Source organism: Frieseomelitta varia, unplaced genomic scaffold (assembly GCF_011392965.1).
Source record: "Frieseomelitta varia isolate USP_RPSP 00005682 unplaced genomic scaffold, Fvar_1.2 scaffold_352, whole genome shotgun sequence".
NCBI classification, from domain to species: Eukaryota; Metazoa; Arthropoda; class Insecta; order Hymenoptera; family Apidae; genus Frieseomelitta; species Frieseomelitta varia.
This window is the reverse complement of record NW_025110093.1, coordinates 256,288-279,744: the sequence shown is the minus strand read 5'-3', so window position 1 is coordinate 279,744 and position 23,457 is coordinate 256,288. Positions and strand designations below refer to the sequence as shown.

The 23,457-nt window shown below is 43.9% G+C and overlaps 2 protein-coding genes across 5 annotated transcripts in view; one reads left to right on the top strand and one right to left on the bottom strand.

The window, feature by feature from the left end:
• LOC122530679 (fibroblast growth factor receptor 1-like) overlaps positions 1–23,457 on the top strand; it is a 121,673-nt gene that overhangs the window by 72,992 nt on the left and 25,224 nt on the right. The window lies entirely within an intron of this gene.
• On the bottom strand, positions 1,091–22,917 carry LOC122530680. Of its 2 annotated transcripts, XM_043657840.1 has the most exons (3): positions 22,827–22,903; positions 3,642–4,200; positions 1,091–1,448 (listed from the first exon to the last, which is right to left on the bottom strand). In XM_043657840.1, exons 2-3 carry the CDS (start codon positions 3,953–3,955, stop codon positions 1,286–1,288), a joined length of 477 nt encoding a protein of 158 aa, XP_043513775.1. In that variant the 5' UTR covers positions 3,956–4,200; positions 22,827–22,903; the 3' UTR covers positions 1,091–1,285. The 2 variants fall into 2 exon arrangements, 1 of the variants encoding a protein (XP_043513775.1); XR_006307069.1 differs by lacking the exons at positions 1,091–1,448; positions 3,642–4,200 and adding an exon at positions 18,881–19,068 and having other exon boundaries at positions 22,827–22,917.

Sequence of the window (23,457 nt, the reverse complement as noted above, 5' to 3'; positions counted from 1 at the left end):
AAAAAAAAAAAGAAAAAGAAAGACAGAAAAGAATAAGCGGAATGGATTAAAAATTTTCATTAAATTTCTCTAACGTCGAGCACGGATTTTTCATAATCCCGATGCACGGCCAGTGGCAAACTCGAAACACTGAACACGCGGCGCACCGGTCGCAAAACCATTTTCATTATTCGTCTCACTTTTATACGATGGCATTTACAGTGCGAAATCCGACGCGCGTAACGCCCTCTATTCCAGAAATAATTCTATTTGCCGTATTTTTATTCCTCTTTCTTCTTTTTTCCTTCTCTCTCTCTCTCTCTCTCTCTCTCTCTCTCTCTTTTGTTACTTTATACACGCACGCGTCGCGTATAAAAAAGACACGCACAGGTACAACTTCAAACGGGACAGGGACAGAGAGAGATAGAGAGAGCATCGCCCGTAACGATTTTTATTTGCAAGTGCGTAAAGCACTTTTAATATCTCTCATTTCGGGTCTCTCTAACCATTTTTCTTTCACCGCCGTCCCCACGTTCGTCCTTTGACTGTCCCGGTTGTGCACCATTTCTTTTTTCTTTTTTTTTTCGACAAATGAAAGTTTATCCGGCGAAAACAGCACTTGACTTCGGATTAAAGCGAGCGGAGGAACGTGTTTGTGGACAACGGAGGCCTCGAGATCCTCGTCGAGGGTGCAACGCGATCGACGACATCATTGCAACACTTTCACGCGTTTCTGGTTTACTTTCGCTGGGTCTCTTTTCGCGAAGCTAATTCGATATCGCTGGAGATTGGTGTCATTCACAATGGAAAAATTCAACTCCATTGAATTCTTTGAGAATTCTATGGCTTATACATTCAAACCATTCTGAATGATTGACATCCTCTTGTCAACTAGTATTAATTATTACAGTAGAATTTTCAACGCGTGTAATGAAAGAATCATAGTTTGACTAATTGTCATTTTCATTGATAAGAACGAATCGAAACGAATCGACCTAAATGTCGTGCGATATTTTATACTAAAGAATGCGCAAAGTGAATGAAAAGTTAAATCGTTCTCCGCAATTGATCAATAATACATATTTTATGCTAATATATAATTATGCTCTCTCTCTTTAATAAACTCATCTTTCCAAGTATTGCATTAAAATCGCAGAACTGAACCAACGCTGTTGGAATATCCACGAGTACCTACGGGCTTGTAAATTCGCACTCGGATAAAACGCAAGAATGTAAATGAGAGAGTACTTACTCGATTCTCAGGTTCTTTGAGGCAGTCTGCTTCGCATCCAGCCCACGAATTCCATCAAAAGTTGTCGTCATGTGCCTCCGCGCGATATTCCACGGCAGAAAATAGCACGAGAAGAGTCCACTCGCTCGTCGTTGTGTTCACGTACGCTGGTCGAAAAATCAAAGCCGTGTGTACGCTCGTCTTGGACGAACGCGCATCTCCATTCCACGATCCTTCTCTACAGACAAGATCGCAGAAATTTTCTGAATTCCAGCTTCAGTATTTTTACTTGAAAAAAAAAAAAAAAAAAAATTCACGAGTCGATAAAACGTTAGACACACACACAAGTGCACACACGCAGAAAGGTTCGTTCCGTCGACCGGAATCATATCGAGCATTGAAATTTATAGGAATTTTAGATTCGAAGGAATAGAAACCACGGTATATACGTGCGCGTGATAATGGAAACGATTCGATGTCCGACTCGCCGACGAACCAAAGATGCACGGCTATTCTCTCTCGTAGACGCTTCCTGGAACAAAATCACGCGGGCGTGGCGATTTCGGAAACCGAATTTTTTCAATACAGAATCGAAGATTGAAATATTGAATATACAAACTCCCACTGTTACAGAAACATTTCTGACCTTTGCAAAAGTATTCAGACTCGCTATTTCCCAGTCGTCACTTTCAACAGCCGGTCGGTCTGCGTAGAAACGAAATTGTAGAAAAACTTGCAGCTAAATATCGAACAGACCGGCACACTCCCCCTCCTCCCTTTCCCCGATCGTTAAAGAAACACACGCGAAAACGAGTTTTCGATGGGTTAAATGGAAATCGAAGGTTTTTTTCCGCCCCCCTGCTCGGTTCACGATGCATTCGCGTTATCGTCGAAACAACGAATTAAGCGGTATCAAAACTCACCTGGTAACAAACATACACTCGTGCAGGCGTATTGCTCTTCGCTCGCGTTTCATCTCCTTCCCTTTTTTCCCTTTCTCTTTCTCTCTCTCTCTCTCTCTCTCTCTCTCTCTCCCTTTCTCTTTTTTTGATTCTCGAACTCTATCACCATAACAATGCTCGGACGAAATCGGGCCACCGTGATGATGTTCATTCGTCGAGCTATTTTTTTTTTCAACCCGTCGGAATTTCCTCTGCATTTTGATATATGTCCCTTTGCGCGTTATCACGCGCTAACTATCACTCGTGGAGGGTATAATTAACGATATCCTGTCAACGTGTGAAATAACAATTGGAAATATCACGTTGAAATTATCAAAAACGAAAGGGAGATGCGTTTCGAAAATTTCGTGTTGTAACTAATTTCGCGGGTCATTTTTGAGAAAATCTCTTTCGAACCGTGTTTTATTGGATCGAGTGTACAATTTTATCCCCTTCGGTTTGATTCGAACGTCAAATGAATCAGTAAGTTGTCGTTATAAATTTTGTTGAAGAATCGTATTTGATTATTTGATTGCGTCCATTTTTTTTTTTTTTTTTGTTTTTAGCTCAAACACAGAGTATAAAATAAATTATGGAAAATACATATCGTATACGTGCTGTGTTTAACGAATCGTGTGTAGAGTCGTGAAATTATGCAAAAATGATGAAAGCTACGCTATTGTGCAGCAGAAATTATGGATACCGTGAGACTGTTGAGTATCAGATATCGGATAACAAATGAAAAGTCGAATTTTATTACTATAATAACGCGAGACCTCTTGCACGATAATTTGTCATACTTCTCTACGATTGTGAAATCTATCAGGCTTACGATTAGTAAAATTTACTCGTAGAATCTTGTTTGTTCAATTGCCGAATTTATTAGTGTCGTGCAAGCAAAGCACGTATAATTTACAATGTGAAATTAAATTACAACGATAATTAATTCAAGTGTACGAGAGAAACCACATCTTTTTGCTTTGAAATATGAAAGTGTACCGCATGTATTCGATGTTGAAAGATGTTGAAAATTCATTTTTCTCATTTCATTCCGAATACTGACGCGAATTATAGTTAATAACGATTTAACTCTTTCGGTATGATATCATCTAAAGTTACACGAGTATTTAAGTATTAATTAGTGATTGATTAATTAGTGTAGCAAGTGTTAGCAAAACGTACATTTTTACAAAACAACTGTATATTACATTTTACTATAAACAATTGTAACGTTTACTAACGAATGCTTTCTCCTGCTTAACTACATTTAATTACAGATAATTATATATTATATATTATTACAAATATAGATAATCCAGTCTCGTGGCATGAAACATAAAACGAAATTAAATTTTCCAACAAAAAACGCGAGCACTAATTTTCAGCCAACATTGATGATTATTTTCTACCACTGCTCAACAATTTATTACCATCCAAAAGTCCAAAGCTAACTGTAAGTAGAATGAAACAATCGAGATCAAGGTACTCACAATTTCATCCTCGATTTCTCCGCCAGTTGCAAATGCCAAATGTTTTCCATCGTCTGGACTTCGTACATATATATTCGGACGTTCCCAGGAAATCCATCGAGTAAGGTGTCCATCGATATTCCAGCAAATCCGCCGGCCATTATCGCCGCGATCACCATGACAATGCTAGAATTCAGCTCAGTGAGTTTACGGGGCCCGACTCCGACGTTAGGCGTCGTGATCTTGGACACCGAAGCTCCAACGATCTCCCCAGCACGGATTTCCAAGGCGGGTTCTATGTCGGTCCGGGGCTCGTTCCTAATCTTCGTGGCCATAATTCTGGACAGTTGGGTATTCGTGCGAACGCCCCGAGGCGTCGCGTTCGAGTCTACGATTCGCTGGTCTCGCGGTTAATAAACACTGTGGAAACTCTGTCGATCGTCGTTCCCGGAGAATCGTAGCTTGGAAACTAGCTCCCGGGGAACTTCCAGGATACCTGGCCTCCCCTCTACATTTCGATTCCGCAGCGTGCTTTTAAGCCATCCCTCCCCCTCACTCCCTCATTCTATCGTCCTTGCCTCTATTAAATTCTCCAAATTATCGAATGTACCAAATGTTCAAGATCGCGAAGAATTCGATGTACGCGACCACAGTCGAGATTTTTGTCCTTCTGTCTGCGAAATCTTCGTAAACTGCTTTAGCTTCGAATTTTCTTGATAACTCGTTTGCCATATGATATAACCGAGTATTGTGTCTTTTTTTTTTTTTTTTTTTTGTCAGAATTTAATTATTTAAAATCACTCCTCGATGTCTGCTTTTAGCGTTCGATGTAATTTAATAAAAAAGCGATTAAACCTTAGAAATGGCAGTGGGTTCGTCGTGCGTCACGTCGAACTATATGAAAACTGAGTCGGGAAGGTTCACTGAAAGTTTCCACGAAAACTTCTCCGAAACATATTCCATATTCCGCGCGTATATGTTATAGAATATTTTAAAAATCCGGATATTTTTAACTCGCGAACGTGAGGTATATCTGCCGCGAACAGCGAGGTACGTCGGGATAGTAAGAGAATATATATATCGAAGGACGACGGTGTCCTTTACGAATTTCCGTTGTACGAAAAAATCGAGCTGCCTGCAACGTTTCCCACGAAGATTTCGCCTTCGGTGGGTGGGGATTCCAAAGCCCCGCTTCGGAAAACGTGCAACTGCAGCCAGCCCTGCCGCGCAATTGAACTAATATCATCAGCGAAATTTTACAAGTTACGAATTACAGATTGCAACGCTGACAGATCCTCTAAATAAACGAAGTTCTCTCTCTCTCTCTCTCTCTCTCTCTCTCGAAACTTTCTACCTCTCTTGTAATTTTCAAACTCTCTCCTCTTGAAGTTTCAAGTTGAAGTTCTTTTTATCTCCGCTCTGTTCCGTTTTATAAAAAAATTTCACTACAGGCAAGAGCGATCTCCAATTACGTTCTTTCACTCCGTGAACGTTGCGTTATTTTTATTAATAAACAAAAACGAAATGTCCACTGCAGTAATTAAATTAAGTCAAATTATTGTTTTGTCTCTACTGCTCTTGACACTTTTCACCCTCTTTGTCGATGTCAGTCCGCTATCATCACCATCACTCTCCAAAGAACCGACAAATCGTTCAACCAAAGCTCTTCGTTTCACTCTGATTCACTGCAGAAGGGAGTGATACTTCAAAAATATTTGAAGAGTATGGGAAGTAAGCTTACGACACGATCAGTAACAAGTGAACGACAACATAATTGATGCGCTGCTAATTCAATCGGTGAAGCACTGAAACGAAAAATCCGAATGTTCAAGGCTCCGGTCGATAAACGTCGGTGTGAAAAATCCGATTATTCGGATGCCGGTCGGGTAAAGTGTTAATATTACACATCCCGCGGAGAGATAGGAATTCCAAGTTGTGTCGACCGGTTATCGATATTCACGTGCGAACGCGCAGTAAAACGGGTATCGCGGTTGTAAGCCAGTCGCCAGGAAACACATACAAGGAAAGAGCAGAAGGAAAAGAAAAGGAGGGACAGGATAAAGTCGAGCGTAAGGCAGTCTAATCGACCGTGTACCGTTATTGCTACTGTCAGGTACCACGATCAGCGAGTGCTCGACGCCGCGGGGACGCGGATCGCAATATCGAACCGAGGCGAAAACAGGGTCAAACTGATGACACCGTTCTCTCGTTGACGTGCCTCTGAGAGATTATTCGAACCAACAGTCGATCCTGCCCTAAATACAATGTTCCGTATCTGCGAACCGACGCGAGTCACTGGCTTACGAAAATATTTGGACATGCTTGTGAAAATCGGCACAAAATTTTCAGAAATTTCGTCAGCCCGAAACCTGTCTGTAACGAATCAGCTACGAGATGCTATTGTAGAATTCTTTTTGGGCAAATATTAAGGTTTGGCAATGATAGTAGTAAATATAATTGAGGAGTCGTTGAAAAAAAGAAACAGGACCTATGAAACGAGAAACGAAATTATTCACGAGGTAATCAAATGTTTGAAGTGTACACGTCTTAGAATTGACAGAGCGATAGTCCGCGAGCTACCACTACATTAGAATGGAAGATCTCTTACTCTCAGCAAATTTTCCCGGCTGAGGGGTAAAAATTTTTATTACTTCGGAGCTAAATCGATTCACTCTCGATGAGACTTTTTACGACGGTGGTGTTGCGATTTCAGATTTATACCGTTCGGCCAGTCGAAACATCGAAGGATCGAGATGGGATGAGTGGCAGCGTTTAGTGTTCGTCCGAAATATCCATAAACTGCGGACTCATAAAATGCCACTCTACCAGACGTTATTGTGCTCTCGAATTATGCTTAAGCCGCGTGGAATCCACGGCAACCTAATAAAACTGACAAAAGAACGACCGTCGCCCAGGGACTTTATTCCGACCTTTGAATTTCAAATTGTCGTCAGATATTCCGGCGAATCTGCGCGAGATTCTCTGTATCGGCTCTACGTGTCGATCGTTCGAAAATCGTTCACTGTCCCTTCTACGATTCCAATTGACGAGGAACTTTGCTCTCTTGTCTTCATCGAGAGACTCGCTGTTCGTTAAAGAACAAACTCGTTTTCTACACTTTCATATACTGCGTTGTACAGATTTTTAATTCTCTCGCAGTGCAGAACGTTCATTAATTATTTTAGTGTTGTTCAGTGAGACGACTTTTACTTCCGTTCTTCTGAAAATTTGCACGAAGGAAAAATCAGCGCGCAAAGTGTGTACTCGAGAGGCAATATTACGCAAACACTCGTAGATTCGTAGAGAATTTCACGTCTCAGATATTCGAGCGTTTAATTCGAGCGACCACGATCTCCCTGGCACGAGAGAGATGAAAAGGAACGTTCGATTTACGACGGTGAATTCCCTTTATCAGATCTCCAAACACCATTTTCATCAGACGTTGTTCCGCACGATGACGGAGAATCGTCGAGTATCTGGCCGATGCAACAACCCTGAACTCGAGAAAATAGAGCGGCAGAGGCCGCTGGAGAAAGGAGAAATCGCTCCGACGTAGGTTCCACCTATCGTTGAGCACCGTTTCAGGCAATACTCCAGAAGCTTTATGAACGATTGGACTCGTATTTCCGACAGAGAGTACATCACCGTGGACGTTTTCACGGCGAAAACAACGAAAGGGAGAGAGAAAGAGCCACGTTCCGTGGCTCCGAGGAAATATGAAAGCCACACCCGATCGAGCAGCTATATTTCATAACTCACGACGACCGACATCGTTGAAAAGAATCGTCACGAGTATCGTTTCTAAGTGGCCCGTGAAATTCGCGGCGGTGCCTGTTCGCGCAACCACCCGCGTGTCCCTTTTCGTTTCGTTTCTCTCTGTCAAACGACGATTCGCTGGTATTTTCGGCTCTTTCGGCTGGCATTTTTCGTAGGTGAGAGCGGCTCGCGCGCGCGTGGGCGTCTGGCAAGCGACCAAGAAACTTTCCACGGCTGCCACGGATCCAAACCACGGTACAGTAATGACTTCAAGGGCGGTACCTTTTGTACGATTCGTTCTCCCTTTCTTCTCACCTTTTGTTTTTATACGCCTCTCCGCGTTTTATCATACTCCGTGTTTTCCTCTCTCGCTTCTCTTCTTCTATTTTTTTTTTCTTAACTTTTCTCATTCTCTCTCTCTCTCTCTCTCTCTGTCTGTCTCTCGGCGCTCGTTTTTCTTTCTCTCGTTCCAGCGGCTCCACCACGCTGTCCCTTTATTTCTTTCTTTCTTTCTTCTCTTTTCTTTTTTCCTTTCCTATTTTTTTTTTTTTTTTGCTCCTCCGCTCCGGCCGAGCAGCACGATGGATTCTAAAAGCCATTTCATCGGCAATTTACGTCTAGATTCGGGCTAATTAGCCGGAGAATTGTTTGCGATTGCAGGGCGATCCCTCGCCCCGTGATTTCTCCCTACGTGCCCATCATCCGCGTAATTAAGCTTGCCCGCTTAAACATAATAAAGCCGGGTTCTCTGCACTCTTCGTTCCGTTCTGTGGATATTAAAAAATTCCCCGGGGAATCTCAATTTTCCAACCGACCGATTAATTCATCGCGAACGACGTAACCCACGAGACGCACGCGCGAATCAGGGTCCGCGAGTTCGTAGTCACGCGCGTTTTATCGAAATTAAATAATAATATACTTTGGCGATTGAGATTATCGTCAGAAGGGGAATTGAAACCTGGTATCTTCAACGAGGAGAAAATAAAATATGTAGTACATCCTGGAGATTGCAAACGAAATAATTAATTCTGAAATATCATCTTTTTTCTCTTCTGTACGCCCACTAGTCGATTTTTACGTCAAACTTTACTTTACTTTACTACGTCAAAATTCAACGATCATTTCCAAATATTACCATTTTATTTTAATCAGTTCGATGGTGAATCTCAAAGTTCCTCTAATTATTTTTCCGGTTCATATCGGCCTTTGTAACTTACGACGGTGCATCCCGATACTTACGAAACATACACACACACACACACACACTCACACACGTGTATATGCGCTAAATATATATTTGCACGTACGATATCTATTTGATAACATCTGAATGTAATGGAATCTGACTGAAATGGCGGGCGGAACAGTTTCCTGATCACGTGTACCGCGATAGAACGAAACGCTTTGATGGTTTCCGATCGTGGATCGTTCTCGCTTTCCCAGCGAGATGAAAGCCGGGGCAAAAACGAAAGAAAGCTTCGCGCGGTTTACAGGGTATTACGCGCAATCCATACTGATGTAATCCGGACGCGTACCATCTAGTAGTCCTTCGCAAAGGTCGCAAGAAATTCCCCGATGAGAATCGGACGAAAGGGATCCCACCGGGATTCCCACCGCTGTTCCATATATGTATGTATGCACGTTGGTAATTCCACACCCTTCCCGAGGAGCTTTCTCTTCCCGTCCGTTCCAGAACCTGACCATCCGTTTGTTCCGACGAACAGAACGTTTCACGAATTAATTTGTTCCTTCGAAGGCGGGCGAGATCCTTTCACGGTGACGACGTCCCCGACCGCGATATTGTACCGCAGCGAAGTAAAACACGCTTCTCGATTCACTGGCCCGTTTTCTTTCGTTATTTCGCTTTCGAAAATCGAACGACGTTTGACTTTGAGCCACACTCGGCCAAATTCTCACACACAGGCGTTTGCACACGGTCTTCGGATCGATCGGATTCGGTTTGAGCTTGAGCTTGAGCGTGAGTTCACGGCGGCGTCTGAATATTAGTTGCATCTTCGTCTCGCGAGGAAAAAAATTCCTCGTCACCATTCTACAGTCGAGGCGTGAACATTCGTTGAATCCTCGCGCGTTCGAGATTCTACGGCTCGTAGAGTTTCTTCTCCTTTTTCCTTCCCTGGATAATAGCATATTTCAAGAAGCTGGAAGTAAGTACACGATAAAGAAGGAAGAAAGGGAGAGAGAGAAAAGGAAAGAAAGTCCCTGAAAAAACCATGCACAATAAAAACACGGGGTTTCTAACGTAAAAAGGAAATTTTAAACCCTTTCTCAACAACGTGGTAAAACACACGCGCTGCGAGAATGCATATTTCAGATGCTTCGCGCTTTTACGGGGCAACGAAATGGCGTGCGTATCGCGAGGAGAACCATTGTGCTCTTCTAATACCATCGTCTATTAATAACGCGTTACGAGCAACATGTAAATTAAAAATCGCGTCACAACAGGCTCGACAAGAAAGAAATTCCCGCCCGGTTTTTAAAGCTGCTTCGGGGATATAACGAGAATTACCCGGGGAACTGTCTTCTTTCGCTGGCTCGCGGCAAAGCAAGACGATTTGCATGATTTATAAACTGGCGGGATCCTCGTGAGTACGCCACGCTGCGAACGGGGGACCACCCACGAGTGCGCTTCTAGCCAAGGTCAGCCAAAATTCGCAATTCCCGCGAGGCAAAAGGATCTCGCCGTGATTCCGACGATTCTCCTACATACATGCATGTCGTTATGGTAATTCGGGGAATCCTCTGCGGTGTCCGAGTGTGCACGGTACGCGGCACAATGCGAAGGTCCTCACCTCGTCACCTGATCTTTCCTTTCCGGGTTGGCTGTTGCCGGAATGACGACGCGCTCGAATATTTTCTGGACGACGACGACACAGAATCTGCTCGGAGAATTTATCGGGGGAAAGGGACCGTTCGTTCTCACTGCGAAACGAATTTATCAATCGCGTTCTTTCCTTTGGAACTGAATTTAAGTTCCAGAAGGGACACGCGAAAGTTTAAGTGAGAGATTGAAATGCTACAAAAATCATAGCAGACGAAACAGATACTCAGAGATACTTTGAGTTTAAAGAAAAAAGAGAAAAAAAAAAATACGACTTGGCCTTTAACTGGACAATTAAACCGCGAGAGAGTAGGGATACGAGAATAGGAAATCCTCCCGACACCTGATTGAAGGAACGAACGAGACGAGGAGCAGCGAGCGAAGTTAGGTATCGAGTAGAGACGGTTCGACGAAGGAACGAAGTTATAAACGAAGCCGGTGTGGCTCGAATAAAAATCGAGGGGTTGAAGGTGGTTACGAGGGTCCTCGCGGCGGAAACCCGGGATGAAAACTCGATCAGCGTTGCCGTGTTACAGCACGTGGGGTGGGGAACGAGAGGGGTGGGGTGGAGGGATAAAAGTCGTCGTCCGATGGACGAAGGGTGTCCAGAAACGCGATTTCTTCTCCTCTTGGCGGTATCGTACAACGTAGCTTGGATATCGTAGCTTTCGAACAGATGAGGATCCATTGGCCGAGAGAGGGTTGGACACGACCGTGGGTTGATTTCAAATGATCCCAGATTTCCAGGGGTGAATAAGAAGTAGGAAAAAAAAAGAGAAAGAAAGAAAGGTGGACGGTTCGTGGGAAAGTGAAATGAATTTCACGTGGCAACCCCTCTTTCTCGCCTGTCCGTTTCCCTTTCTTTCTTCCTTTCTCCCGTTTGTTTCCGTAGGATCGCTCTTCTCCCGTTTTCGTTCCCTTCCAGTTACATACATCGATACTCCGATGGATGAGTTTCATAGCGATCGAGCGAAACGCACGGAGAAAGAGAAAAAGAGAAGAAAAAAATCCTTCCATGAAGAGCGAGAAGGGGAGATCCCGAGGGAATGAGAATTTCAATGCGGATCGTAAGTCGCGGATGATGATCGATCTTTTTAGGTGGTTGGCTATCAGGAAGCCAGAGCTTGAAAGTGCTTTGACCGTTCCTTTCCGTTCCGTTCCACGGGTCCTCGCTTTGCATCGACTGGATGCCATTGATGCTCTCTCTCTCTCTCTCTCTCTCTCTTGCCGAACGAATAGCCAAGGAAGGAAATTTGTTACACGGGGAAACGAGATTTGATAGTCCTGCTTCTCAGACCCTTTTTATTCTTACGTTCCCCCACCTCCAATCCCACCCTCTTTGCTTTACGCTCGAACCAAGCAGTTAACGAATCCGCTCCCGGGAGAGAGCGGAGAATTCGGGGAATTCTTTCCTGGCGAACGGCGTGAATTTCCATTGAAACGCCATGCTTATCGACGTTGATCGATTCTCGTTTAACCGTTACCACCGGAATACCGGTTTTCTACCGGTGTTGCGGTTTCCTCGGTGCCTCGTCTCCAATTTGCGATGATTTCCCTCCATTCTCGATGACGCGCGTTTATGCATTCACACGTCCTCCGTCAGGTCTAGGAATTTTCTCGGCCAGTGAAATGAAAGGAGTTAACGGAGCTTCTGAACTCAGGTCGAAGCATGCAGTTGACAACAACTACACCACTATCCAACACCTTGAGAAGAATCAAAAAGTTAATAAATGAATGTCTGTTCGACAGCAGTGTAGCTACCACTCCAGTCCACAAACGAGCAAGTCGTGCGAATGTTCACGCACGATTTCACCGAAATCTCGTCCAACCGCGCGTAAGTGGAAAGAAGGGAATGGGAATCGCCGGCCGTGGAGTAAAAGTCGCGCGATTCGAGGCGCAGGTGTCGCTGCACCAGTGCGAGGAAGAGGAAGTCTCGTTGGGTTCATCGATCTTTCTCGTTCGCCGGTATCAGGACGGCATACCGCGTAGCTGCTTCTGGCTTTCGCCTTTGTCGAGGGCTCTTCGCCGGATCCTTTCTTCGGCCGTTGTCGGAAGCAGCTGGTTTTGAAATATCCAACATCCAACGGTGTAGCGGGGTCTCCTTCCTCTCGGTCCACGGGCTGACGCCAATGCTCGAACAGTTTGCCGCTGGTAAAGCGAAGAGAAAGAGAGAGAGAGAGAGAGAGGACCCAGGTATGTGGACCGAGCATCCCGCGTGGAAAAGTAGTTTTTCCAGGGCCCGTTCGGCCGGCATCGAAGTTTCAAATGAGTTTCCTTTGAAATTTAACTCCCCGGACTCAGCCCCGACAGCGTGAAAGCACATCGAACGCGTTAACCTCCTCTCCTCCCTCCCAGTCCGCCGCGCGTCTACACGTGTCTGTAGGAAAACTCGGGCTCGAACTGCTCGAATGCAAAATTGAAACTTCACTCACGATTTGCGCTTGATGAGGGAAACTGGGCGCGGGAGAGGGGGGAAGAGAGGGTGAAAGCCTCGATAGATGGAGGGCAAACGTTCCTCCTCTGACCAAGTTGTTGCTGTCGATTCTTTCCCTTTTACCTTTTTCCCCCCTCTCTCTCGCTCTCTCTCTCTCTCTCTCTCTCTCTCTCTCTCGCTGTCCCTCTATCGATATATATCCGTTTAGTTTTGAAATTTTACGAAATTCCCATGCGAGCCGGCCGCGCAGATAGATATTTCAAAAGTGACACAGCTCAAACGAGTTTTCCAGGAGCAACGGTGGAAACTATTCGAATGGCCGCAAAAAGGGATTATTTGGAGATCGCGTCGGGATCGGGCCGCGATGGATCCGGGCTCTGTTGATTTTCTAATTCCCGGTCGCTGCTTCCCAGTCGCTCGGAAGCTTTTTAGCGAACGTTGCGTTTTTTTGAAAGCGAGGACGCGTGAAAATCTATCGCGAACAGAATAAATGATAATATAAAATTGATCGTTAATGAAACTTGTCTTTCTCTTCCCTTGTGTTTATCGAAAACTATCGAAAATAGACTTTGATTTCTCGTTTCTCTCTCTCTCTCTCTCTCTCTCTCTCTCTCTCTCTCTCTCTCTCTAACGCTCTCCTCTCAGCGCGAATTATTTCGAATCGTTGAAAATTCTGTCGTCGAAAGAAAAAAGAAAATCCCCGGCTGTTTAATGGTTACTTTCGTCTGGAATGGATCGCAACGTTCGTTACGAAGAACATTCGAGAGAGGAGTTTAAGAGAATTCTTAGTTGGTATCGTTAAGTGCATAACGTCGAACGAAGCGGGAGCATGATAGAGAGGAATTAAGGAGAAGGAGAAAGAGGGATGAGACTCGGGGACCGAGTAGCCCGAAACGAATACCCTGAGTCAACGGATCCTGCTTGCAGATGATCCTGGTATTCAGTCTCCGGAAAATTATTGGATAATCCTCTTTCACCATAATAATACGGTACAAACGACGAAACCCAGATATATTTCATAACTTTCTCCGGTGTTCTTTATCCTTCTTAAGAATATCCTCTCCGGGTTTCTGAACTTTCGTCGAATTAGCCGACTGGAAACGCATCGATAATCGTAGAATCCAAGGTATCGCGCGATATAAACGTCTAAAAATGATATATTTCTGTCGTCAACCGTCCGTAACAATGTAAAAACATTATTCCTTTCTGTAATATTTGTCTCAGTCGGCTAGATTTTTCTTAATCATCATCTTCTGAATATCAATTTGAAAGTTTTTTGACATTTTCGATATTTATCTTTGGGAAAATTTCGCGATAAATAATTCTTTTCGAGGAACGAAATGAATGAAATTTTTTTCTCTTTCAATCAATCGAGAGAGAAAGAGAGAAAATTCTCCCCGAGAACGCGTTACACCCTCTGAAACAATTTAACCCTAGAAAGGAAAGTTCGAACCCTTTCCTTTCGCAACCGCCGCCTTTTATCAGGATGACTACTGAAAAGTTTTTAATTGAAATTTGAGAAGTTACGGATTAAAGTTCTATCTTCCCATTCGGAGAAACAGAAAGGGCGTACGAAACGTGCACGAGAATTGAAAATACAACAAATTGATACAACGACGATAAATTGGCGTGATCACGTTGGAATTAAATAAAAAGTTGAGCATTAATCTTCTATAATTCTACGATCTTACACATCTATATGCATATGCAGATCTCGAAAATGTGTTTGCCTCGTCGTTTTATCATTGGAATGTCGTTAAGAAGAAAAGATATAAAATTTTCAGAGATTATCAATTTCAGACTTAAACCTGGATCGAACGGCTGCGATTAATTGGCAACCAGTTTCCTATAATAAGCGAACGAAATTCCGATTATAGAGGGTTAAGCCAGCCTCAGCCAGCGCCGAATTACACGTACCCGAACAGGGTGGCCCGCTAAGCTGAGCTCGAAGCTCCGCTTAAATTTTAAACAGAAAGTGCAACGAAGTTTACCCTAAGTCCGGTTTAGTGGACTTAGCCCATAATTAACGCCGGATCTTAGAAGGGATCCACCACTACGGGACGTGTAAGCGAATACCGAATGACGAACATTTTCGAAACAAGCTTCCCGCTTTCTGTCACTCGCCTACCTTCTCCTCCCTTTTTTTTTCTTTTCTTTTCTTTTCTTTTTTTTCTTTCTCCCTCGTTTATTATCGATCCTTCTCCCCTATATTTTAGTGAATTTTGTTTCTCGCTTTTTTCGTTGCATTGTCGCGTCAATTGCCCCATTGTTTCGCGGCAAACAGTGACAATTAGTGGAAATTGCGATGTTTGATGAAAGAGTCACGGCCGCGCCCGCGTTTTATTCGTTTCTCATTTTTATCCGCGGCGTGCCGCCAGAAATTAGCAATCAACAAGTTACCGGCAGAAAAATGCCGCGCTGTTTACAACGGCATTGTCGACACCGACGATTGGCCGTAATTGCCGCTGATATTCAATATTTCGTATTAATTTTTGATTGGACGGTGCTGGTGAAATGGGAAAAGTTCGTCGTTATTTACATATATATATCGTCGGTGAAACGATACGATATTGTGGCACCGTGAAAAGGTAACAGAGAAAGGAGAGACGAATCGTAGGCGAAAATGAAAAAGAAAAAAAAATGGTGAGAAAGAAAAGGAGGGGGGAGGAAGGAGACGAGGCTGTTATTTCGAATTTATACTATTCGGTGTTGCAGGATGGAGACCATCAGCTCTTCAGTATTGTGGAAAACGCCATCGGCACACCGGACCGCCACTTACCGGGGTCGGGGTAGAAAAATTCTAGCCTATTCCCAGAGAAAACGTTGAAAGCGTATGAAATAAAAATTCCGACAAAAAGGCCGACTGTTGGATATTCCCTCATCCCTCGGTCGACACGCCGATTTCCCTCCTCTGGCCACTGTGTCGATTGTGTTCCGTTGTGAAAATTGTCCCTTGACCACCAAAACGTGAACATCATCTTTATTACTCCGAAAAAAAAGAAAAAAAAGAAAAAATACGTCTCGTGTCAACGTCCAGCCATTTCGCTGATTAAGCATACTTTTTTTTTCTCTTTTTTCCACCGGCGAATTCGAGATTGACCAAACTCGACGCGATGCACCTGGTTCGAATTTCGTTAGAGAAAAGTCGGGGGATGACCGGTGTCCTTAACGTTGATCCTCGATATTTTGTCAGGCGAGACGAACAGTTGAAGCGGATTCAGGAAAGTGACTTTTCAAATTTACGACAATTGCCGAGCGCGTCCAAGCTGTTGTGTTGACCGGTGTCGGTTGAAACGCGTCGACTCGCCGAGCAGAGCAATCAGGCGACAATCGTCATTCTTTCGTCAGAGACCGTGCAACGCGGGAAAATAAGCCCGGACACGTTACACCGCGCTCGAATGACGGTTCCGCCGCGTAAACCCTTTTCACCGTTTCTTTCTCCTGCCTCTCGTTTCACCCGGATACACCCGGATTTGTGTTCCTCTTCTCGCTTCCAGCCGTTTCCACGAAGCTCGGTTAATGATCGAACTTTGTTCGAGAACTCTCTTTCTGTTTCACGCGGGACGAGAAGAAGATCAGGAGAGGATTCATTTCTGTTCTGTGCCTCTTTGATTTTTATAACCACTCGCCGTGCCTGGGATTCTTTTTCGAAGATGATGCAGATTTTTTTTTTTTATTCATTTCGTCTTCTTGTTAATAATTAAATAACACTGATCAGAAATTTCCTTTGTAATCTTCATCGTATATACATGATTTTTCTCCTGCGTCGATCGCTAAAGTTTTCATTGATCAGAGAAAGATTACATTGCAAATGAAGCGTGAATTGAAACTGAAATTAAATCGCGTGATCGTCTTTGTACGAGGAGGCAGAGTCGTAAGAATATGAAAATGGGTCGGTCATTGAAAATAAACGACGAAATAAGCACGCTTAGGGAACGCCGCATACGTTTCCTGGACGGTTTCCAATCGATCGCTGAACGGTTGCGCGCGAATTCCTATTTGTCAGGGGCCATTATCCGGCGAAGAAAACGGGGAAATTATCGGTTAGCCGAAATAATGAGCACCGGGGAGAAAATGCGGCTCTTTTTCTAGGTATTTTCGCGGTCTCGGTTGAAACGAAGGTTGAAATGAATGAGTAGCGGCTTGCTAGCACGGATCCGTTTCCATCGAAGTCGGTCTCAACTTATGTAAGTACCTCTGCGTGACAAGCGAACAGAAATTTAGCGTGCAGTCGCGCACAATTTCAGATGGAAATCTGTTATAATCGGACAACGAACCATGAAGATTTTTCCCCGCGATTTTTCGTTTCAATTAATTAAACTTATGAACGCTTGTAATTGATTAACGCGTAGCGAGTGCTAGTCCTTTTAGAAGCGATTGATCGTTGTATCATTGATTATTGAGAGGCACAGCAGTTTCTAATTTAATTTAATTTTGTTTCAACCTACTAATCTTTTATTTTATTAATCCACAAATTTTAATTGATTTTAATTAATCGGAGAGAATGTAGAATTTTGATGATGTAAAGTAAATTACGACGGGCATCTGTCCATCCGACAATGTCATCTGAATTTGGTTTTTAGAAATTATAAACAAAGTTTGTTTAACAAAGAGTTAAAGGTGATTACTTGAAGTACACTTTTATCGAACAAATGAATTTTGAGGAATATTCCAACGAAAAGTGCGAGAACCAGCTGGTAACTCTGATGGCTGACCAGTGCGTTGTACTACTACTGCGGCCGATCGTCGATACCGTAGTCACTGTGTGTGTCAGCATATTCGCACGGAATATCACTGACGAAATGGTAATAATGTCGAGTGGCCGGGGGACGATCGTGAAAGTTTCGAGAGTCAGCTTTTGACAATCGCGTCACTCGCATAAGCGCACCGCGTAACGATCTTGTGTGCATCCGTGACAACGAGCAAACAACAAAACATCGTTCTTCCCAAAAGGAGCACGCGTTGCAAAAGCCGGAGAAAAATAGCCGGACTATTAGAAATTCTTCTATGCAATTGAATTTTTTCCGCTCCCCTTCGTCCCGATTCAATTTCGATTCATATAGATAGAGAACGCTTGAGAAACAATCGGAGGAAAACAATAAAGAAAAGGAAAGAAAAGGAAGGACAAGAAAGAAAAAGAAACGAAGAGCAAAAACAGAATGAAACAACCGGTAATAAAAATGGCAGAGATTTTGCAGAGACATTTGGGCAACAATTAGAGAAAAGAAAGGAGGCAACGAAACGAAACGAAACGAAACGTAACACTGTAATAAAAGTTGCAGGGATTTTCGAAGGGCGAGGGAAGGGAAGAAGCGAGAGAATTACATTTCTTTCTCGATTCTCGTGGCAATTATCAAGAGGCGGCGTAATGTTGACAGGGCTGCAGGCAGCAGAAACTTGAGAAGTGACAAGGAAACGTTGGAAGAAAGGAAATGGGAGGCGAAGTGGCTTGAAAGTGGGCTCATCAGTATGCAAAATGCGAGAGTCACGAGGGGTGCACGCGTAGCCCCTCGTGCCCTCCATTTACCCGAGACAGGCAGCCATACTGGATTCGCTGTTCAACCGTCTAAACCCCACGGAAACCATGGTTGCTACACGCCTAACCTGTTATTCCCTTTCTCAGAACTAGCTCGCAAACTTTCCTTTCATTTCACGCCTTTTTCGTGCAGTGATTACGCGAGGCGAATCCGTAATTGCATTCGCGATTGCGGATTTTACTATCACTTGGTATTCCTTCGTCTCGAACGTAAGAAATTACAGCGACTCACGAATGTCGTCGATGCATTTTAAAATTTCGTTGGTGCACCAGCGAAGCCTGACTATCATAATTACTGGTTGTTAATTCGAGGCCACATAATATTTTATGCAAACGTGCGTTCTTCAATTCTACGTGTTTAAATATTATATACAGTGGAACTGTAATTACACATTTAAGATTACTGCTTGTGTTCTGCATCAATTTTTAACTACGTGCACGTTCGCTGTACTTCTACTTACATTTGGTTACCTCGTTACAATATTAATGACAGGTCAAAGACGAACGTACGTCTGCTCGAGCTCCAACCGCGCGCGGATACGAAAACTTTGGGTGAATGTATTCGTAACGAGCCTCGCGAGATGTTTCATACTACCGTAAGAACTTTTTATGGATGCAACTGTACATACAGCGCGCGTTAAATAAATAAAAAGGAAATTTCCTTTTCCTCGGAACATGTGTCTGACAATTACAATTCACTTCCACTGCGCGCACTTCGTTTCACTCGCGCTCGTATTTCCATCCAGCCGCTTCGGGCGAAATTACAGAGATGATATTCCTTTTTCCCTCCTCTTTCTTCCTTTTCCTTCGCTGCCGCGCCTTTCTCCCCTTCGCTTTACACTTCTGTGTCGCGACGCAATTTCTCCGACGCATCTTTGATGTCCTAATGAAGTTAGTTCGCCAAGAAACTGTGCCGACAGTTAGGCTCGCGTCTCCCTCTTTCTCCTCTTTCTCCTCAGAGTGACAAAATCCTTCTTCTTTCCTCCGGCTTCTCGAAAATTTCTCCCGCGCAAGTGACGGCCGCGTGACACGAGCAAGAACGAAGAAAGGAAACGAGCAAAGAGAAACGAAGAGAAGGAGAAATAAATCTTACACGATCGTATAATTACGTAGACTCGTTCGGCATTAGCCTCTGTTTAGACTGAGGTGAATTTTAAATCGCGAGCGTGCCGCGCCGCTTGAAAAATTAATACACGCCTTAAGGTGGTGCTGGAGCCGGCGAGATTGCGCCGCGAGGATGATAAATTCATGGCCTAGATGCGAGCCGTTACTTCGCGGCCGGGATAATTCTCACGGAATGGCGCGCTTTCTCCGCGCGGAGGAAGCGGAATGTCAGCGATGACGATGACGATAATTCGAGCCGCTTCCAAACTTCTCCCCTCCCTCCCTGGCGACTCGGCTGAAAACGTAATTTATCGCGAAACGTCGCCTCCTTTTCTCGCGCTCCAAGCTCCTCATCGCACACTCGGAGAGAATGCTACTACCATCCACCCACTGCTTTTCACCCAGCCCGGAATTTTTCTGCGTTTATCTCCTTTCTTTCCCTGCGGTTTCTCGAACGCAAATTTCACGACGGGATAACTCCATTGATGTTAACGTACACCGCGAAATTCGATTGATCGCGATAATTTTTGAAGGATTGTGTCTTTCTATCGTACACGACAGGATAGTTTAGCAAATTTAGTTTCCACCAGTTTCCCAGAGAAAAACTTGAAAAAGAAAAGAAACTCTAGCTAGAGAACCTTGATAATTGGAGGACTGAGGAAACCTTGAAATCCAGTCGACGAGGTAAAATTGTGACCGGTTCTTGGCCTGGTTGCGTGTACGCAAATGGCCTGGTACTTCCGTGGCTCTTGCGCGCTCGAATTCTCTTCGATCACATGGAAGAGGATAAGGGACACGATGTTCGTACTTCTACCTTCGATTTCATGACGGACGTAAAGCCGGTCTTTGAGATTTTATCTTTTTTGAAATCGCAGGAAAAGATTTTTCAATGAACGGACAGTGGATGCACTGGTTTTGTTTAACTTGCAGGAAAATCTTCCGTCGAAGAGTTGAATTACTTTTGAGCGCACGTGCGTAGATGCGCGATCTTGATGTCATAAAATAAAAAAAATAAAATCATTAAACATTTCTCTCGGAATGAATTTTCATGGGACAAGTAGTTTTGGTTTCGTTTGGTCGGACAATTACAGCGTCGGGTTTCTCCGCAATTTTTGAAGTGTCGCCGAGCGAGGTTTCGAGTTGAACGAAATATCAGAGGAGCATGGTTAATCGAACAGTATTACCGTCTAGGCTGGAGCAACGTGTAACGGAAGAAAGGTAATCGATAAAAGCTCTGTGACCCAGGATCGTTGTTGGTCACCGATTAGTTTAGGTTAGTCGAGGTCAGGTTTATGCCGCGCCCACATTCCCCATCAACGACCCCGATGGGCGCCTGTTAAAAAATTGATCTTAATCAAATAACGCAATAGCCTCTTTCCATTAAATTGAGTTTCTAATGAACGTTTTACACCGCGTTTGGTCGCTTCGAAATTTTCTTTCATCGATCACTCGTTCATTCACGTAGACAGAAAAAGGAAAAAAAAAAAAAGAAAAACGTAACGAAGTTTTCGCAAAAAAAGAAAGAAATTACTTTCTGTGATAAAGAAACCACGAATGTTTGTGGAAATTTCTTTCTTTCTTTCTACGAGTGTATAATCATTCACCGTCTATTGATAAATTAACAGAGAAGGGAGTTTGATTTATTCTGCCTGAAATTTTATTTGTACGAATGTTTCCTATCCTCCGAGAGTTATAATCGATACGTCGAGTTAATTATTCGGCCTTGGACGATTTCGAAAGCGGCCGTGGTTGTCGAAAGCTGGAGAAAAAGAAAAAAAATCACCAACGAGCGGCACTAGCCAGTTCGCGTAATCCGCTTTGACGGATAGACGAGCTGTGTATGTCGTTTCTCGCGTCGGCGACGCAATTTTTTTCACGAACGATATTCGACTTTCCTCGATAAACGAAATCGGATTAAAAAACGGACGGCAAGCATTTTCGTATCGGTCGACGCAAAAGATTATCGACTTCCCCCTCTCTTTCTGCTATGCTGTACTGAAACACGCAGTGTCTTATTTCTTTGCTTTCGTTCCTTTCATTTTTGTCGAAGGTTACTCAAATGAGGGAAAATATTAACGGTACGGAAATATTAGAAGGTAGATAGATATCTCTTTCCAGAAATTGAATATTCCCTCGATCAATGATTAAACGGTCGCCAGACAGAGACGAATTATTTTAAATTGGAAATTTATAACATGAATTATTTTCAAATGGAAGTTTTTAATCAGGGCGCCGTTCGAATTGACGCGTATTTCTTTGCGTCAATTAAATTACGTTATTTTCGTAATGAATCCTGGCTCGGGAGATGAATATAAACGGTTCTAAATGAAAATTTTTAATATCAATTATATCCACGCATATCCACGCCCATCTGATTTATTAATTATTTCACGTTTTACCCGGTGTTCCCTTTGCGTTTGTCGGATCAGTTTTTTTACTCGCAAGGAAAAATGATTCACATCCGCTCGAACCAGTAACGCAATGAAATCTTCTGAGCAGAATATTACGAGTACAATTCTAGAAATCATAAAAGACTGTAATAAACGTCTCGATGAAACTTGATTAATCTGTGATGATTCTCAGTCACTATATTTTAATTCAAAAATGGCTTTAATTAAAAAAAAAAACAAAATTTATTACACTCTAATGAAATGAATAAGAATCAATTCTATCGCCAACGGACAATTAACAAACGAAAAACTATAGTTCCACGCGTCTCGCGTTTCGGTTGTTATCCGACAGGGTTCCATTCATCGTGTGTCCGATTCAAAAGCGTGTTGGATGATGGCGGCTCTGGCAGAAAAGAAAGACCACCGGGCGCGATTCTTATCGTTTCTTATTACCGAACAGAGAGTAAATAATTTAGCCCCGGAGAAACGGCGGCGGCGATTCGATTGTACGACTCATCGACGGTTCAACGTGGAACTTCGCTTCCCACTCCATCGGGCGTTTTTGCTGGCTGCGGGCACTTTTCCTCAACTTTCGACCTCCGACTTTGGCAACTGCCGCCGAAAGGTAGTTTACACTTTATTCATCGAGTGACTTCCTTGTCAACGTTTGCAACGGGAGGATCGAGGGATGTTCCGTGCGAGAGCCACTTAGTGACTAGTTGTTTCTTCAATTTCCTCCCGCGAAACGAAGAAAGTGATCGCGAAACCCGGCGTCCGGTTTGTTCTCGAATTTCGGCGGAGTCGGGCGTTCGCGCGGACTAAATCCCCGGGGAATTATTACTGAAAAGTCAACAATATATCCGAAGTCACGAGGACTTGGTTAACAACCACGCAACGAACCGAGGCTAACTTTCTTGAAAACGTAGTCGTCTAACAAATTCTATTCACCGAGGGTAGGATCCTCGGGGTTTCTACCACCTGTTACAATACAGGGGCACAGTGAAAATCTATCGCGCTTTCCGGATCCGTGGTTTCATTCATCTCCAGCCGACCCTTCTTTCGATACATCATCCCTCGCACCGACTCTCCACGAGAGCTCTCAAAGAGCCAGAGCACAATCGATTCAAGCTTCTGTGAACTATCTTACTATGCTCCTGCGACTTCGCGTTAATCTCTGAATCATCCCTCCGAACGAGGAGAAGCATCTCGCGAGTGTTACAAATCGGGGAGCGACGAGCTGGTTTGGCAAGTTTGGCAACCAGGCGAAGGAGAAATAAAACTGCGTCTTCCGAGACAACGTTCACGACAAAAGTTCACGATTGCTAGCTACGTTTATTTCAGGGGGAATCATTAAAATGATAAATCGTCAAGTTAAAATTTAACAAACGACAACGACAAATTTTACGAACACTTTCCTTTTATACATGGCTACGATGAAACGTTTCCTTCCGAGTGACAGTCAGACTCGTGTTCGCGCGATAAAACGGAACAGTCGAATCCAAAGGCTCAGCCTCCACTTGGCAACGGAATCTCACCCCGACCCGAGAAAAAAGCTTCATTTCGAAGCGAGCAGACGTTGCAGCCCGCGGTGGATGCAACCGTGGAAATTGTTGCAAGCAGTGGTGAAAATTTTTCGAGGCCGATCTCGCGGCGACGCGGAAACGTGGTCTAATTTAAGAAACATTCGAGCAGAAGGGGAGGAGGGGGAAGGGGGATCGTGTCGCTGGCGTAGCAATGTGCGTTTGCTCTGGTGCGAGCTGAACACCGGCCATAAGGTA

Coding starts and splice junctions, on each gene's coding strand:
- LOC122530680 (XM_043657840.1), bottom strand. CDS start 3,955: ATGGCCACGAAGATTAGGAACGAGCCCCGGACCGACATAGAACCCGCC. Junction 1,449..3,641: donor GAGAAATCGAGGATGAAATT/GTGAGTACCTTG, acceptor TCTTGTCTGTAG/AGAAGGATCGTGGAATGGAG.